Consider the following 17,297-nt stretch of genomic DNA (forward strand, 5'->3'; position numbering starts at 1 on the left):
TTGGTGTAAGGTTGGGGGAAGTGGGGAAGTAGGGGGAAGAGGGAGTTTAGGAAATGATTCCCCTTGGCTGGGCAGTGGCTCACGCCTGTAATTCCGGCACTTTGGGAGGCCAAGGCAAGTGAATCACTTGAGCTCAAGAGTTTGAGACTAGCCTGGGCAATATAATGAAACCCCATCTCTACAAAAAATATAGAAATTACCCAGGCATGGTGGCATGCCCCTGTAGTCCCAGCTACTCAGGAGGCTGATGTGGGAGGATGGCTTGACCCCAGGAGGCAGAAGTTTCAGCAAACTGAGATTGCACCACTGCACTGCAGCCTGTAGCCTGAGCGACAGAACAAGACCCTGTCTCAAAAAAAAAGACAAAAAAAAAACCACAAAGTTTTCCTCTAGGAACTTACTTTTAAAGTAAAATCTAAAGTGTACATAATTAACTAGGTGACCAGGAGGTTAACAACATTCTAGGCTTTGTCCATGTGACAAAGTATGGAGTATTCAAGGAATGATGATAATGATAAGGATGACAATGATAACCGATGACAATGGTAATTACTGTTGACTGTTTACTGCACTGTTGACAATGGCAATTACTGCTAACTATTTACTACACCTCGTTTTATGCCAAGTGCTTTACTAAGTGCTTTGTATTAAGAATCTCAGTTAATCCTCACAGTAATCCCATGAGGTAGGTATACTATTAATATCTTTGTTTTATAGATGAGGAAACTGAAGCTCAGAGAAATCGTCACTTGCCTGAGGTTACAAAGCTGGTATATAGCAGAGCACATGCCCTTACCCTTTTAATAGACTGCCCAACTGGAAGGATAAAACGAAGTTCAGTGTGACCATAGAGAAGAGGATGAATTTAAGAGCTATTTTTGAAAGAGCCTGGTGACCAACTGGGCATGGAATGGAGAGCAGAGTTGGGGTGAGAGACAGGGTATGCATGGAACCATTCACAGAGGGATCAGCAAAACCAGGATGTAGGTGATGCACAGCATTAGTGTCAGAAAGGGGTTATTATGTTAATGTATCACAGAGCAATTTTAACTGTCTAAAACTAGCCATGTTTCTATACTCTTGAAGCACCCAGGGTAAATTCCTTAAAGATTTCGTAGGACGCTAAATGTGTACAGTCAGCAACTCCCCTTTGCTGGTGGTATTTTGGAGTGAATTCCGCCCCCTCCCCCAGCCCAATAAACTTGTGGAGGACCCCAGGTATCTAGGACTGAGTAACGGGGAGTAAGGAAGCTTGGGTTCCCTGGGCTGGGCTTGTCAGAGGGAACCATGTCAGTGGGGGTGACTTGGAAACATTGCTGAGCCCAAGAAGATATGCCCATCACAAAGGATAGTAGTCACTTTCAAATATTGTTTTCCACATGGGAAAAGTTGAATCTGGTATACCTGCCTGCCCAAAAACATATTTTGACTAAATAGTTCTTCACATTACTGAGAGCTGAGCACAATGACAAACATTTTTGACCTGGTGCATGTGTGAGAACAATGAGCCTCATTTCCATGAATCATCTCAGAAAGAAAGCACATAGGATTTCAGGCAGGGAACAGATGCCAAGATCCATGAGCCTTTGGGCCAGAAATCCCTAGGGTAGGCACAGGCTGTGCTCAGCTCCAGTTTACAGCCATGATTACAGATTTCTTTAGCCCAACCCAAACACTGGGTTCTCAGGAAATAACCATTTACAGAGAGGACTTGTGCCTTTTACAGCATTCCTAGGTGGGGACTGGATAAGTCATAGTGAAACCGATGCAACTTGACAGGCACTTAAAGGTATCCACTGTGTGCTAGGCACTATTCTGACCCAAACACCGTCCTCCTTCCTATGATTACAGTCATATGCAGGTATCTGAAACATCAATGCCCTCCCTGTGAGTCACGCTGTCATAGAGGTGTGGTTGCAGAATAAAGGGAGAGAGAGGGCCAGGTGCGGTGGCTCACACTTGTAACCCCAGCACTTTGGGAGGCCAAGGCAGGTGGATCACTTGAGGCCAGGAGTTCGAGACCAGCCTGGCCAACATGGTGAAACCCCATTTCTACTAAAAATACAAATATTAGCCAGGCGTGATGGTGCACTCCTGTAATCTCAGCTACTTGGGAGGCTGAGGCAGGAGAATCACTTGAACCTGGGAGGTGGAGGTTGCAGTGAGCCAAGATCATGCCACTGTACTCCAGCCTGAGTGACAGAGCGAGACCCTGTCTCAAGAAAAAAAAAAAAGGAGAGATCAACTTTAACCAGAGGGTGTGGGAGAGGGGAGAACACCCGCAAAGGTTTCACAGAGAAGACATTTGAGCTTAGTCTTAAAGATGCTTAGGGAGAAACTTCCAGATAGTTAGATAAGATATTTAAAAAACTACAAGCTCAGTTCAGAGGTCAGGAGAGGACAGCAAACATTTTACATATTGTGTTTTCCCCACTTCCCACCCTACCCACAACCCCTCCATTCCCCCCTAACCCCCACACACACATTAAACAAAGGCCCTCCCAACCACTTACACTCTAGACAAGCAGCCTTGAAAAGAGGGACAGCATAGAAGCCACAGTCCAGTCTGAGGGCAGGAAGGGCTTCACTCACCAGAGTGAAAGGAAGAGACTTCTATTGAAAGAAAGGCAGGGGTTCATGGGGGCTAGAAAGTCCATCTTGACACAAAGGTAGAAGACCAAGATGAGAGTCCCAGCACCAATAACGTGAATTTAGGCAAGTCACTTAGTCAACGTGAGCTCGGGTTTCTTATCTGTGAAATGGGATAATACCCCACCTAGGTGACAGATAGTGTAGTCAGAAGAATGGGTGCATATCAGACTGCACAGGGTAAAATTTGAGTTCTACCACACACTGGTTGTATGATCTTGGGCTGGTCCCAAGATCATATGACAGATATGAAATCACTTGAAATGCGATCCTCATGCCTCAGCCTAATTTTTCTGAGCCTTGGTTTCCTCATCTGTCAAACAGAGAACAGTAAAACCTTCTTGGGTCATTGGTGAGCCATAAGTGAGATGTTAGACCACAGTCTGATACATATAAGTTAATTTTTAGCTCTTCTCATCATTGGAAAGATCAAGTGAGAGGATATATATGAGAGCCCTATAGGGGAGCTGAAATGGACAGAAGATCTGCATGTAAAAGGGTCAAGGAAATGGGCTTCCTGGCCCTGCTAAGGAAAAGTTTTCTTCTCTAGAGATCAATGACCCAAGGACAATGAGAGCTTTGTTTACGGTCACTCTTCTGCAAAATTCTAAGGTGCATAGTGTGTGATGACATGCAATACATGTGCACCTGAGAAATTTCCTAAAGCCATTTTATGAAAATGTAATTTTAATTTTACCATACCTTAAATTGGTTCACATTTAGGGTTCCTCTGACTCTGACGTGTCTCAGTAATATATAACAAATTCTTCCTTGATGATATAAATAATTGCCTGGATTTTTTATGAGTCATATTTGGAGGTAGCTCAGATTGCTCCCAAAATGAACCAATACATTTCCTATATAACAATAATAATAGCAGATATAATAATTTTTTGAGTATGTAAATAAACATATTCCAGAAAGTTTATTTACATTTCTTCATTAATTCTTACGCCCCCACCATCAGGTATGTATTACTATCCCCTTTTTACAGTTGAGGAATCTGAAGTTCAGGAAGATTAAATAATTTACATGTCTTGGAGCTGGGATTTGAATCCAAGTTTGCCTTAGGCAAGTTTTTTTCCTCTATACTACACTGTCTTCCTTCATGCATGCTTAACCTTAAGGAACCTCTAAGGCTGACAGCTGTGTATAAATCAAAAGTCTAATACCAGTATCTCATTTCATATATATATATATATATTTCATGAAAGAATTACTTTCCCTGCCCTTGGCTGTAGCTATGTTTTTCTCCTCTCGCTCTAGTGATTTGGATAAATAGGAAACTGCACATTAGGCCAAGGTCACATGGAAGGGAGTGGATAATGTAATTTGCAAAAGGAGAAATGTTATGAATAGCTGGTATTTTTAGAGCGTTATCTTTCTTGTTCACAATGGGTTGTGGTTTCCAGCCTGACTAAATGTAAATTTTAAAAGGTCTGAGGAAAACTAAGAGATGGGAAACTGATGCCAAGAATGAGGAGAAGATACAAGGCTCACTCATAAACCCTGTCTAAGAGGTCAGGGAGGGTGGCAGCTGTGATCTTTCAGAGTCCTGGCTAGAAAGCTCCGCTCACAGTGTTGCCTTGTTGGAGGACTCCTCCATGACGACATTGCTCCCATTGGGAATCAGGACACGAAGGTGGGCTGCAGGATTTCTAGGGAAAGCATAGCCGTCTGGATACTTCCTTTAAACTTGTGATCTCATACCCGCAATGATCTCCCAGCACCACCCAGACATCCTACCATGATGTTCTAGCATGTCTGTTTTTCTTCTTTCTCATATAACTCTTTTACACCTCTCCTCTCTCCACAGACCTTCCTAGACCCCTCTACCTCTCACTCTCAGCAGATGACCTTGCTGTCTACTTTATAGAGAATACCTAAGCTACACTCCCATAGGAGCCCTCTCACTTTCCTTCACCAGATCTCCAGCCCAACAACTTCATCATCATCTTCCCTTTGTTACAAACAAGGAGAGATTCTCTACTTTTCCAAAGTCTGTCCCTGTTTCGTTTTGCAAAGACTGAGTTCCTTTGGGCATCCCTTTCTCTCATCCTCTCTACTAGATCATTTCTACCTACCTTCAAATGTGCATCCTCCCTTGACCTACTTCAGCTGCACACTCCCTCCAACACACACTTCTACACTCCTTCCTACTCGAATTGCTGTGTCTGTGACTTCCCCTTTCCCACCTCCCCTTCTTACTTTACATTCCAACCTGTGCTTGGCTCCCACCATTACATAGAGGCTCCTCTTGACCTCTGTATTATCAAATCTAATAGTCACCTTGTCTGTGTGCTTCAAACTCAGAAGTGTGTGGCACTGTTAACTCTTCCCGCCTTGATGTGCTCTTACCTCCTGGCTCCCAAGACTCCACCCGCTCCTGGGTTTCCTCCTACCTCTCAGGCTGCTAGTGCTCAGCCTCCTCTGAAGATGCCTTCTTTTCCACCTGAGCCAAGTGTGGCAAAGCCTCATGGCTTGGTCCTGGCTCCTCTTCTTGTCTTTCCTCATATTATCTCCCTAAGCAATCTTGTCCATCCCCATGGCTTTAAGTAACATTTATGTTCTGATGACATCAAATGAATATCTCCAGCCTAAAATTCTTCCCTGACTCACTTTGATGAATTCAACTGTATACTTGACATTTCCCTTTGGATACCTCACAGGCATTGCAAATATCTCTTGTCCAAAAGTTAACTCCTGCCACTCTGCCTCTTTTTAAGTTCTCAAACAACTCAGCACCTTTTGTGTCTCAGAGTCTTTAAATAACCTGCATTATCTTCCTGGAATGATCTCTCCTCTGCTTTTTTACTGAGTTTTACTTTGTCATCCAGGCTGGAGTGCAGTGGTGTGATCTCAGCTCACTGCAGCCTCTGCCTCCTAGGTTCAAGTGATTCTCCTGCCTCAGCCTCCCGAGTAGCTGGAATTAAAGGCATGTGCCGCCACACCTGGCTAATTTTTGAATTTTTTGTAGAGTAGGGGTTTCACCACGTTGGCCAGGCTGGTCTCAAACTCCTGACCTCAGGTGATCCACCTGCCTCGGCCTCCCAAAGTGCTGAGATTACAAGCATGAGCCACCACTCCCAGCCCTCTTGTCTGCTATTAATACATCTGACTTCTCATCCTTCAAGCCTGTACTTCAACTTCAGCACCTCAAAGAGGCCTTTTCTAACTATTCACTCTAAACACATTCTCTCCTTGTTATTTTCTGTCATTGTACAGTATTTCTTTCATAAAAGTTATAATTTGTAATTAATCACATATTTTTTCTTTCCTTTTTTGGGGTTTTTCCTTCTGCTAAGTTCCATGTTGGTAAAAACCATTTCTTTATTTTCTAATGTGCCCCCAGCACATTACAATGTGCCTGTGGCTTAGTCATGCTCAGTGGATATTTGAAAAAATGAGTGAGGGTCTTCCGGTGAAAGACAACAGGAATGGAATGACCTTAAACATGCTGGTCTGCCCCCATTTTCCTCATCTCAGTGCTGTAGAGCACCCATTACAGCACCTCCTGGAATAAGAATAAATGCCAGTTTGGGAGCATGAGGAGAAGGAGAGCTGGTGAGGTATTTAATGGGCTGGGGACTATTCGTGGACTAGGACCTTTATAAAATCTTGTCTCAGGGTAGAAGGATTGAGAAAAAATCTGAGAGCTACTGAAAAAGCCTGAGTTTCCTCACTCCTCATCAGGAATCGGGCCAAAAACATGGTTTTGTTTTTAGGCCTCCACCTTTTTCTGAAATGATGCCCTGTACTTCTCTCTTCTCACTAGCGGAAAGACAAATGGGGACCCAGATTGTGAAGCCTGTGCTCCTGCGCTGGCCCTGAGCTGCCTGGAGGAGCTTAGTCAGGAGACCAAGGCCAGGATGCAGGAAGAAGCCTACAGCAAGGGGTGAGTCAGACCTCAGCCACCCGGAGGGCACCTGGCAGGTCTCAGAAGATGCCTTCCCACAGGTCCTTCCCGTTTCTTAGAGGCTTTAGGGAAGTAACCAGTGGCCACAGGACCTCCTTGCCACGGGAAGGAACTACATTGGAAAGAGCAAGACTGTTCCACAGGAAGGACAGGAGGAAGCAGGGTCAGAGGGTGTGGTTAGACAATAACGAGACTGCCCTCTTTTTAGGCAGAGAGCCACCAGAATGCCACCGCTAAGAATAGTCTGGAAATCAGGGGCCCTGGGTGGGTTCCTCTTGGTGGTGCCTGAGGCTTCCTGACACGTGCTCAGAGCAGTCATGTTGCAGCCAGCAGTGTCCAGGAGCAGCTGCAGCTCTGCTTCCTAGAACTGCTTTGGTTACTCCTTCCTCCTATAAATGGAGTCTCTTCAACTTCCAACTGCCTCCTCCTCCATTTGAGCTTCAATAGCACCCATGGCCAATTGTCAGCACTGGAGAGACCAAGTCCTGAGCAGGGCCCAAGCCTCAAGGTAGAGAATGACCTCCAACCATGTATGGTGCCCTAAGCGTCTCCTGTCTCCATAGCTCATGAGAAAGACGTAGCTTCCCACTGACACAGAATCCATGGACTTCAGTGGTAGGTTTGCCCAGCCAAACTGCTAGTGTTAGACACTCAGCGTAGGACAAGTGAACAGAGTATGTTTGGGGTAATATTGATCCTGGGGGAGAAAAACCACAAAGGTTTCTCTTGGAAAGTCTGCCTTTTTCACCCACCACTGTCCTCTATCCTTGGAATGCATAGGCATGAACTCCTTCATTGGTTTTGTAAACATTTACTGAGTACCTCTCTAGGTTAAGCTATGCGCCTGGCACTTCCAAAAAGCATTCCAACACCCTGCGAAATGAGTGTCACCCTTCCTCTTTTACAGATGAGAGGCTGAAGCTCCACGGTCACGTGGAGAACAAATACAACCTCAGCCCTACAGAATGTTTTGTGGGTTAAGAACCCAGTCAGGAGACCCTGTGCCACATTTTTTCCCTGTCAGTTTTATCACACTTTCACGTAAACAGGAAGGATGACTGAGGAGTGAGGGGAAATGGTGCTGGCACGAGCTGCCTTGGGATTCAGTGGAGCTTCCCAGCTTTTTCCTGTTTTGTGGAACCACAGGAAGCGCATAATTATTGGAGGTGCTGCTCAAGTCCCCTCCCCTAGGAACTCAGGAGAGGATGCATTGCACCTGGCCTTTCCAGACTCAACTGTTCCTTTTTGCCCCCCAGATTCCAAGAAGGTCTAAAGAAGACCAAAGAACTTCAAGACCTGAAGGAGGAGGAGGAAGAACAGAAGAGTGAGAGTCCTGAGGAACCTGAAGAGGTAGAAGAAACTGAGGAAGAGGAAAAGGGCCCAAGAAGCAGGTAGGAAGCCTGTGTTTGGAGTCCTTGCCATTGCTGAAATGGGTTACAATTTGTCTAATTTGGAATTGCCAGTCCAGGGCAGCAGTGAATCTCGGGCCCCAGTGAGTAGCCAAAGAAACCAAGAGGGCACGCATGTTGGGAAGGAAGTAGAGGAAATCCCAAAGAGCCAAGATAGCTAGCAATGAGAAGTTTGCAAGAGCTTGAGAGGTCAGGGGCAGTGAGAAGGGCCCTAAGTGGAGTCCCTCCCAGCCCAGCCATGGTTAGCTCATTTCCCAGACGAAATTATGGGTAGCCATCCGCATGAAAAGGCCCAAGACCAAGAGAGTTGACTTGAAGGCCTGGAGTGTGTTTCTTACAAGAACAGGGACAGGGAGGACACATGGAATAGGGGGCAAACTCAGCTCAGTGGCAAAGGTGAGTCTCCAGCAGGTGCCTACCATGCTGACCAATCAAGCTTGGTCACCCAGACAGTGTTTTCACTTTAGTTTGGAAATACTTGGGGTTTTCTTTTAAAATACTTTCTATTTCAAAGGTACGTTCCCCTAAGTTGGGGGAGGAGAATATAACATGTAGATAAAGAGAATATAGACCTATATATTGTCCCACTTGTGGTTCCTGCCTGGCCTTTAGGATGCAGAATCATAGAAATGACCTCATTTAGTTCCAGGGCACTCCATGCAATAAAGTGTTATGGAATGAGGTCTCGCCCCACCTGGCCTGAATTATCCCGCAGAAGTACATGCTTAGGGATAGGATAAACTAGCACCCATAGAAGAGGTACACTCTACCCCATAGATATAATAACCATGCCAACATTCTGGATTTTCACGACAGCCCAATTTCATTTATTCAGCTGTGTTGTCTCTATTAGTGTATTTAAACCACAAGTCTTGAATCTTGATTTTTTAAAATGTAGTAATAGCCACCTTTGAAAAACTTTACCAAAATCTTTGCTTTTAGACCCCTGGGCTATCTTGGGGTCCAGGGCAGCTCCAGACAAAATATCTAACCAGCTGCTGAAATATTATCTAATCCGGGTATGTATCTGTGCCTCATTGCTGGAAAACTCTGGAAACCACATGCATGCAACAAATAGGTAATGAAGTGAAGATTAGAAGCAAAATGGATAGGCACACAGGAGCTACCAACAGAGCCCAGTTGGTGGAGGATTCAACTAAAGTGAGAGGTCTCCACCCATGCTAGTCAACCCTATTGTTCAAGGGAAGAGCCACTAGGAGAACTGGAGAAACGCTTCTCCACTGAAAACAAATCACACACTGCCTTCACAGTGAAAGAACCTCCAGGTTTAACAATTAAAGTGCAATCCCTACTCCAAGCAACCAGATCCTGTTCTCCTTAGGCCTCACCTCCCTCTTGAGGGTTCTCTGCTCGTATTTCTCAGGCCACCACATTGCCCTCCTCCCCTTTAATGCGGTCAACCAAAGCCCTGGACAAAAAGCCCTTCCTCTGGCACCCGTGAATACAGCAGAAACCAACTGGAACCTCTAACACTTCCAAACACTGAAAAAGAACAAAAGAGAAATAGAGAGAGAGAGTACATGGAATATAAACAGTCTGGTTTGCAAAGCAAGGGGATCAATGTCTTATCTAGCTAGTTCAATCTCAGGCAATTGTTGGCTCCCTCCCATTTCATGAAACCCCCGGGGAAGTAAGGCTTAGGTTGGTTCCTTTCTGTCCAGCTCCTGGTCATCAGTGCGTGGCAATGGTGCCTGTAACATTTATCATGCACCTGCTCTCAAACATGATTTCTCCCCTGAAATGTTGGTACCTCACTCACAAGCAAGGTTTGAGGTTATTAAAAGTTCCATGTCCTACTTACTGCATTTTTAAAACACTGGGTTCAGCCCAGATGCTGATCACTTAAGAGATTCAACATCACACATTAAAGTCTTTTTGTCTGAGTCACATATCTGTTATATATAACAATTTATATTACAAATATTGCTCTCCTGAGGATCAGTTTAAATAAACTTTGGGTGAACCCCAATATCTTAACCATATTAAAAAAGAGAGCACAGCCTTCTGACATTGAACAAGTGAGACTCATAAGGGGACAAAATAAAACTTTTGTCTTTTCTCCCAACAGCTGTTCAAACCAGCTCTGTGGGGTTAAGAGGACATTCTGGTTCCTTTACTTTTCCAATAACTCTCAAGAAACAGAAGTTTACTTATAACAGCCAAAAATTGACTTCTAAAGAAATTCTATTTCTAATCTATTTCTAACCTCTCTTATAGGCCAGGCATGGGGTGACCAGCTAAGGTCACACAGCCAGATCTTGGTCTCTTCCTTTGGAGCCATAATTAAGAGTGGGATTAGAGTAGGGAGAGGCCTCTCCGGCAGCTTGTTTTGGAGGATAGAAATACAGCCCCAAAGTCTCCATTTTAGCATCCAACTCTATCTAAATAGAATCTAGAGAATCTACAAAGGGCTGAGAGAAAAAAAGCTTCCACTTCTAAACCCTCCCTTCCCAACAGTTGTGAAAATAGTTAATGATTTTCAAATCAGCAAATGTGCTCACTTTCGTGCTTCCCTTAATTGTGACTGAAATGATCTGATGGGGTTCCCGCATGGAAGAGAAACCTGTCAATGTTCCCTGTGGCCTTAGCATCCCAGGCAGGCACTCTGAGCATCTGGTCCCTTTCTAAGGATGGCATTTATTGGGTCTTTCAATCCATTGCAAGTCATGCATTTTCTGCTAGCTCTGAATTTGAGCTCTCTGCTTCTCAGCCAATGGCTTGGTCATTGCAGTGTGTGTGTGAGCCTCAGGATCTTCAGAAAGCACTTTCGTCACTTTCCCCACCTCCTTGGTTTAGGAATCCTCAGTATTCTCGTTTTTCATATTATTTTTTAAAATTGAATTAGAGGTTAAAAACAGCAGGAAATCCTAGCTTAATGAAGGGGCTCAGGGCTTCTTCAGAGAGCTCTAGAATGGACTTGTCAAAGCAGGCCATCTGCCTGTTGTCTTTTCACCACACCACAGAGAGAGAGAGAGAGAGGACAAAATGAAAGATAGTTGGGAAGGAATCAAGAGGGGAAAGGGGCAAAAATGGAGAGGAAGAGACACATGAAAGGGAAGGAGAAAGAAGTGTGGAGAGAGTGAAGAAAGAAAAGGAGGAAGAGGGAGAAATTAGAGAATAAATATTAATGAGGTCGAGATAACATCATGAACAAACCACCCAGACATTGCAAGAGGCTTCTAATCTTCTGCCTGCTCTTGAATGTTTTGAAGGGAACTCTTGAGGTTGATCTAGTCCCTTGTCATTTATCACTAGATATCAAGCTTCTTAGAGTTTAGCACAGTCCTTCCACTCTGGACACAGTTAGATGTGGAACTGAGAACAATGAATTATGCATCTGAGGCAAGGGACAGGTTAGAGCTTGGAACTGACCATTAATGCAGCTAGGTGCTAAAAAGATACATGGCCAGCCAAACCTGTACTCCCAGGCTTGGGAGAGTGCAGATATCAGGAATCGCCCCATGAATAGATGAGGGCATGTATGGATGGATGATCAAACAAGTAGGTAGAATGATCTAGACAAGTAGCTCTCAACATCAAGGCTGTGGACTGGTGGAATCAAAATCACCTGGGAAAATGTAGCCAATGATTCCTAGACCATAACTTTGGATATCCTCGTTCAGTATGCTTGGAGTATTTTGAACAATTACTGCCAACCTAATCTAGGCACAGCTGAGTTTGAGAACTATTGCTCAAGACAGCATAGAAGCTACCCGCAGAGAGAACTATGGGTCTGCGTATCATATGTGTGCCCCGTATACTAAAGCCTCTGCCTGTTTTTTTCATTGACAGCAAATTTGAAGAATTGGTCCATTTCTTACAAGTCATGTATCCCAAACTGTGTCAGCACTGGCAAGTGATCTGGATGATGGCTGCAGTGATGCTGGTCTTGACTGTTGTGCTGGGGCTCTACAATTCCTATAACTCTTGTGCAGAGCAGGCTGATGGGCCCCTTGGAAGATCCACTTGCTCTGCAGCCCAGAGGGACTCCTGGTGGAGCTCAGGACTCCAGCATGAGCAGCCTACAGAGCAGTAGGAAACCTCACACCTAGCCAGTGCCCTGCTGTGAGACACTCAGACTACCACCCTTTCCCCAAGTATAACGTCAGGCCCAGGTGTGGACACACTGCCGCCCATCCCATCCCATCCCATCCCATCCCATCAGGTCATGAGGAAGGTTTCTTTTAACATTTGGCACTTCTGTGGGAGCTATTCATACACAGTGACTTGATATTCTTTGAGGATCAACAAAACTGCCCTGGGAAAGCATCCAGTGGATAAAGAAGTCACCTTCACCAAGGAGCTCTATTGGAAGGGAAGGTCTCCTGCCCCTAGCTCAGGTGGCTGGGGAGAACTAAAACACCTTCACTGGTGGTTGGGGGTAGGGAGCGGGGCATAGGGGAGGAGGAGGTAGCGGGCAGTAAAAAACTTACTCTCTTTTTTCCTCTCTGTAATCAGTTATCAGGAAGAATTTGCTTAATGATTAATACCCTAAGGATCAGACCTGGAATTTGGAGTTGCAAAGTGACTGTCTTCCCATTTCCCATCTCATTTTCAATAACTTCAGCCTCCCATTCTCTCCTTTGGAATGAGAGTTTCTTTTTACAGAAGTAGGAAAGGCTCTCAGAAAAAAAAGTACAGGCTGAATTTAGCTCAGTGCTTGAAATGGGAAGATATGAATTATTATATATATGCATCTGTCCACACACACTGTTGTGTACACACATACAACATGCATGTGCACAGAGCCAAAAACCCTTCAAAAGTGTGCTCTGGGTGTGTACCTCTGGATAAATAAGATGCATGCCAAGCCAACCCACAGATTTTCACTAGTGTGGGGCAGTTACCAGGCACCTGTTCAATGAGCTGTCCACATGGATTGAAGATGTTTTAAAAACACTGAAAACTCATGGCTTCAATGGCAGACTCACTAGTCTCCATTTCAAACGCTGACTCTGAGCTGCTGTACAGCACAATCTATTCCCTATTCTCTCTTTGAAAGCAGTTAACCCACCTCACAGGTGAATGAGGAGAGAAGATGTGCTTTCTGCTTCAGTCTCTTACTCTGTGTGTGACTACATGCAAGGGTAAACTTGCACCTCAGTGCTTCAGTTCAAATAGGATTTCCAACCCAAGTATAATTGGGGATGTTTCAGAGCATCCCCAGTTGTTTAGCACAGAATGGAAAGAGCACATCCCCTCTTCAACTTCTCTCCCCACTTTTACAGCCACTGCCTTCATCAGTTTTGTAGGGGTGTTGATTTCCATGTGGGTTTTATTGTCATTGTTTTGCAGTTTTGTTTTGTTATTGATATTGTTTGCTTTCATTGCTAAAACTCATATATGACTTACTATGAACCAAGCACTGTTCTCAGTATTATATAGGCATGAATTCATTTAAGTCCTAAAGAAAAAGAAAAAAAAATATGAAGTGGATACTACCCTTCCCATTTTCAAATAAGGAAACTGAAGCACAAAAAGAACAAGTAACTTGACAAGGACACTCAACTAGTAAATCATGGGGCTGGAGCTCAACCCCAGGGTAGGCTGGCTCCAGAGCTGTGCTCTCCTTGACTCTTCTGATAGTCTCCTAGCTGGAAGCCTCACATTCCAGTCTCACTCCCCAAAGTGGCCCATCAGCTACTCCATCTCTGGCTCCCAAACTAAACAGTTTCTCTCATAGCACTGGACCTCCACTCACTAGTTTTTCTCCAGCTGTTCTTCTCTTTTCTTCAGGTTACTCTTCTCGACCAAGTGCAAAAATTATCCCCTCCATACCAACTTTGATGACCTTCCTTCCATACTCCTTACCAGACACAATGTAATAGGTCACACTCTCCTCTGTGTTTTCTGGCACTTTTTAAACATTATTATTATTGACCTTTACCTATAGTATATCACAGCCTATTTATTTATGTTTCCCCTAGCATTTTTCCTCAAAGACAAGAACCATGTCTTACCCATCTCTCGGGTGAGTGCCTAGCATGGTGGCTGACGCTTGGGAGCATTGTTCGAATGTTGGTCGGTAAATATTGTTCAAAAGAACAAACAAACATTCAAGGTGGTGGAGAGCAGCCTGGGGACAGCTGACATGCTGCATGCTTCCCAGTACCAGCACCATCACCACCATCACAATGCAAAAAGCAACATCTCTCTTAACCTCAGCTTATTCTGTTTCTCAGTCTACTCTGTGAGAGAGCAGGAATGAGACCAGACTAGCAACATCATTTCCAAGCTCAAGGACTGGACTCAATGCAGTCACTCCTTCAGAGAGACCCCCATCCCAAGGATGCCCCACTTTAAAACAGGATGTTTACCGAAGGGGGCATCCTTTACAGTAGCTAGAAAATGACTGAGGCCCAAGCCAGGGTTGATCAAGGATGTGCCATTAAGGTAAAGAGCTACAGAGCAGGGCAGAGGGACTTTGGAGGCACAAGTGGATGATTTTCCTGGCCTCTTTCAGGGGGTCTGGATACAACTGAAGGAGCTTTAGCTACATGAGGCCCTCAGAGCCAAAGACAGGATGCAAATGGAGTTCCAGAGAGTGGCCATGGAAGCAGGACTCCGGGTGGGGAATGTTCAATCTCTGCCTCTCTTATTGTTCACTTGGTCACAATTTTCCCACCTTTGTTTCTGGATGAGTAACGGCCAGGAAGGCAGATGTGGAAGCTCCTGCACCTCCAGCTGCCCCACAGAAAGGCCTGCAAGAGTACTTCCAGGCACAGGCCCTCTCCCACCCTATTCCATTTGTAAGAAGGGAGGTCAAGGAAAAGGACGTCTCCAAAAGGGAGCATAAGAGTAGCCATATGTGCAAGGGCACGACTGAAAAAGTGCTCATGGGTCTATCTTTTCTGGAAAGCAAAGACCAGCCTGAAGCAGTGGGAGCTGCTGCCCAAGCAGTAGTGAACTGGAGAGAAACAGGCCCTGGATTTTCAATGAGGATGTGGATCTGAAAGAAGAGTCGCCCCAAATGCCTCTGAAGTCTGACATCTCTGCTTAGCCCTAGGAGTCTGGTTCCCTGCCTTCAGTTGCAGAGTAATGTGTTTGTGTCATTGTTGATGTCACCTCCTAAAAAGACCTTCACTTTCTGGCTGCCACAAAGCCATATGTGTTGCTCCCCATATACAGCCTGACAGAGTAAATGGAGAGGGAGTGCTGGATTTGTGTATCACTGGCTGTCAGTTCCTCGTGTTGTTAAGCCTCACACAGGTGTGCTAGCATTGAACTGTAGAGTGTCACATACCTGAGTTTGAAAATAAAAGCACATTTCCAAACCTCTGGCAGCAGCCAAATGCCTCCTCATTTATGGAGCTGAGTTACAGTCTTACCCCAACCAAGAATTAGATGCCTTTGGATATATTAGTGCATCCCAGAACCAAGTCAGAGGTCCCCAACCCTTGGTCGTTGTACTATGGGCTACCTCACAGGGGCTGGATCAGTTCCTACTCCTCTTCCCTTCCCCATTCCTGATCCCAGTTTCCTGTATCTTCCTGGTCTATGATTTTTTTAATTAACACATTTTGCTGTGATTGAGTTTGCTGAGTTTTTAACCAACCTGATTTCCACAGCTGAACTGTTTTTTGGTCTTTCTTACAGTTAGCTGCAGGGGAATGTGGACTTTCCAAATCTAGTTCCCTAAAAATAAACTCTCCCGCCCAATACTTCACACCTTTTTTTACTCCCTTCTTTGCCTACCAAAGCCAGAGGATTCAGATGAGAACACTGAGACCCAAGAACATGGCAGAACCACTAGATGGAAGCTGGATCTTTGAATGAGCACTCCCAATTTTGAACTGTGACATGAATAAGAGATAAGATTTTTATGTATTAAGCCACAGAGATTCCAGAATGTTTATAATAGTTAGCCTACCCTACTAATGCATACATTTGAACCAGAAATTGGGTACTTTAATAGCAAAATTCCAAAATATGAGGTTCTAGCTTACCAGCTACGTGGCAAGAAACAAGAAAACTGCTAGAAAGATGGTAAGGTGGTAAAGTCTTACCTGTGATTACTTGGAAAGCATCTCATGGTTAGCCTATTGCTTTATAAGTGGTGGAAAGGATCAGTGTTGGAGTATAGAAACTCGGCTGCCTTTAGCAAGGTATTATAGGAGAAATAATTGGCTATGTGGGAGCAGAAATGAAAAAGAATATAGAGCATTCAGAAATGTGAAAGATTGAAGGATAAGAAAATCTGACAACTTCTAAATCCCAGACAGACTAAAAAGAGCTTTGAGTGGGAGCCAATAAAATGTCTCAGTCGAACAGATCAACTCAGCCTTATGGCAAAGGCTAGATTAAGGATGTGGCCCTTTGTGAGTTCAAATGAACTTAGTGTATTCACCACTAAACTTGAGGGGTATGGTGCTGAGAAACAAGAAATACTTCTGGGAATTATGACTGGGAAAGGATTTGGGGTATGATTATTGGCACATGGAAGCAGAAATCTAACTTTGTGAGGAAATTTACAAAGAAACACAAGTCAGGACTAAAATCCTCTTTGATTGTTCAAGTGAGGAAACAGCTTTTGGGAGGAAAGAAAATATACCAAAGAGATACCTGCACCCTTATGTTTATTGCAGCACTATTCACAATCGCCAAGATGTGGTATTAACATGTGTCCAGCAACAGATGAGTAGATAAAGAAAACATGGTGTACATACACAACGGAATAGTATTCAGCCGTAAAAAATAAAATCCTGACATTCACAGCAACAGAGATGGAAATGGAGGCCATTATGTGAAGTAAAGCCATGAACAGAAAGTTAACACCACATGTTCTAATTCATGGAAGCTAAAAAAAAAGACCTCATGGAAGTAAAAAACAGAATGGAGGATACTAGTGGCTGAAAAGGGAAGAGAAAAGGAAAAGACAGATTTGCTAAAGGACATAAAATTAGGAGGAACAAGTTGTAGTGTTTTATGACACTATAGGGTGACTGTAGATAATGATAACATTTTCAAATAGCTGGAAGAGAAGATATTGCACACCCTGAACACAAAGGATAAATGTTTGAGATGATGAATATGCTAATTAGCCTGATCTGATCACTACATCTTGTTTGTATGGAAACATCAAAATGTACATGTGTATAATTATGTATTGATTAAAAATAAAATTTTAACAAAAATTAAGAAGACTTTTGGGATCTTAGCTTACGCCAGCAGGAAGCAGACTGCAAAGGCTGTGCTATTCCCAAGGAGGGCATACTCCCTAATATCCACTTCAAATGTGGACAAGGAAGATTATATACAAATTAATCTCCCAGAGGGATGCAAAGGGCTGAGGAAAACAGTGG

The 17,297-nt window shown here is 44.2% G+C and overlaps 1 protein-coding gene across 7 annotated transcripts in view; it reads left to right on the forward strand.

The window, feature by feature from the left end:
* MRVI1 (murine retrovirus integration site 1 homolog) overlaps positions 1–15,273 on the forward strand; it is a 119,246-nt gene extending 103,973 nt beyond the window's left edge. For all 7 annotated transcript variants that reach the window (XM_025355236.1, XM_025355237.1, XM_025355242.1 and 4 more), the window contains 3 exons: positions 6,425–6,544; positions 7,822–7,956; positions 11,788–15,273. In XM_025355236.1, the coding sequence (XP_025211021.1) occupies positions 6,425–6,544; positions 7,822–7,956; positions 11,788–12,031 (499 nt within the window). In that variant the 3' untranslated portion in view covers positions 12,032–15,273. The remainder of the gene's footprint in view (positions 1–6,424; positions 6,545–7,821; positions 7,957–11,787) is intronic.
* Positions 15,274–17,297: the final 2,024 nt, after the last annotated feature.

Source organism: Theropithecus gelada, chromosome 14 (assembly GCF_003255815.1).
Source record: "Theropithecus gelada isolate Dixy chromosome 14, Tgel_1.0, whole genome shotgun sequence".
NCBI lineage: Eukaryota > Metazoa > Chordata > Mammalia > Primates > Cercopithecidae > Theropithecus > Theropithecus gelada.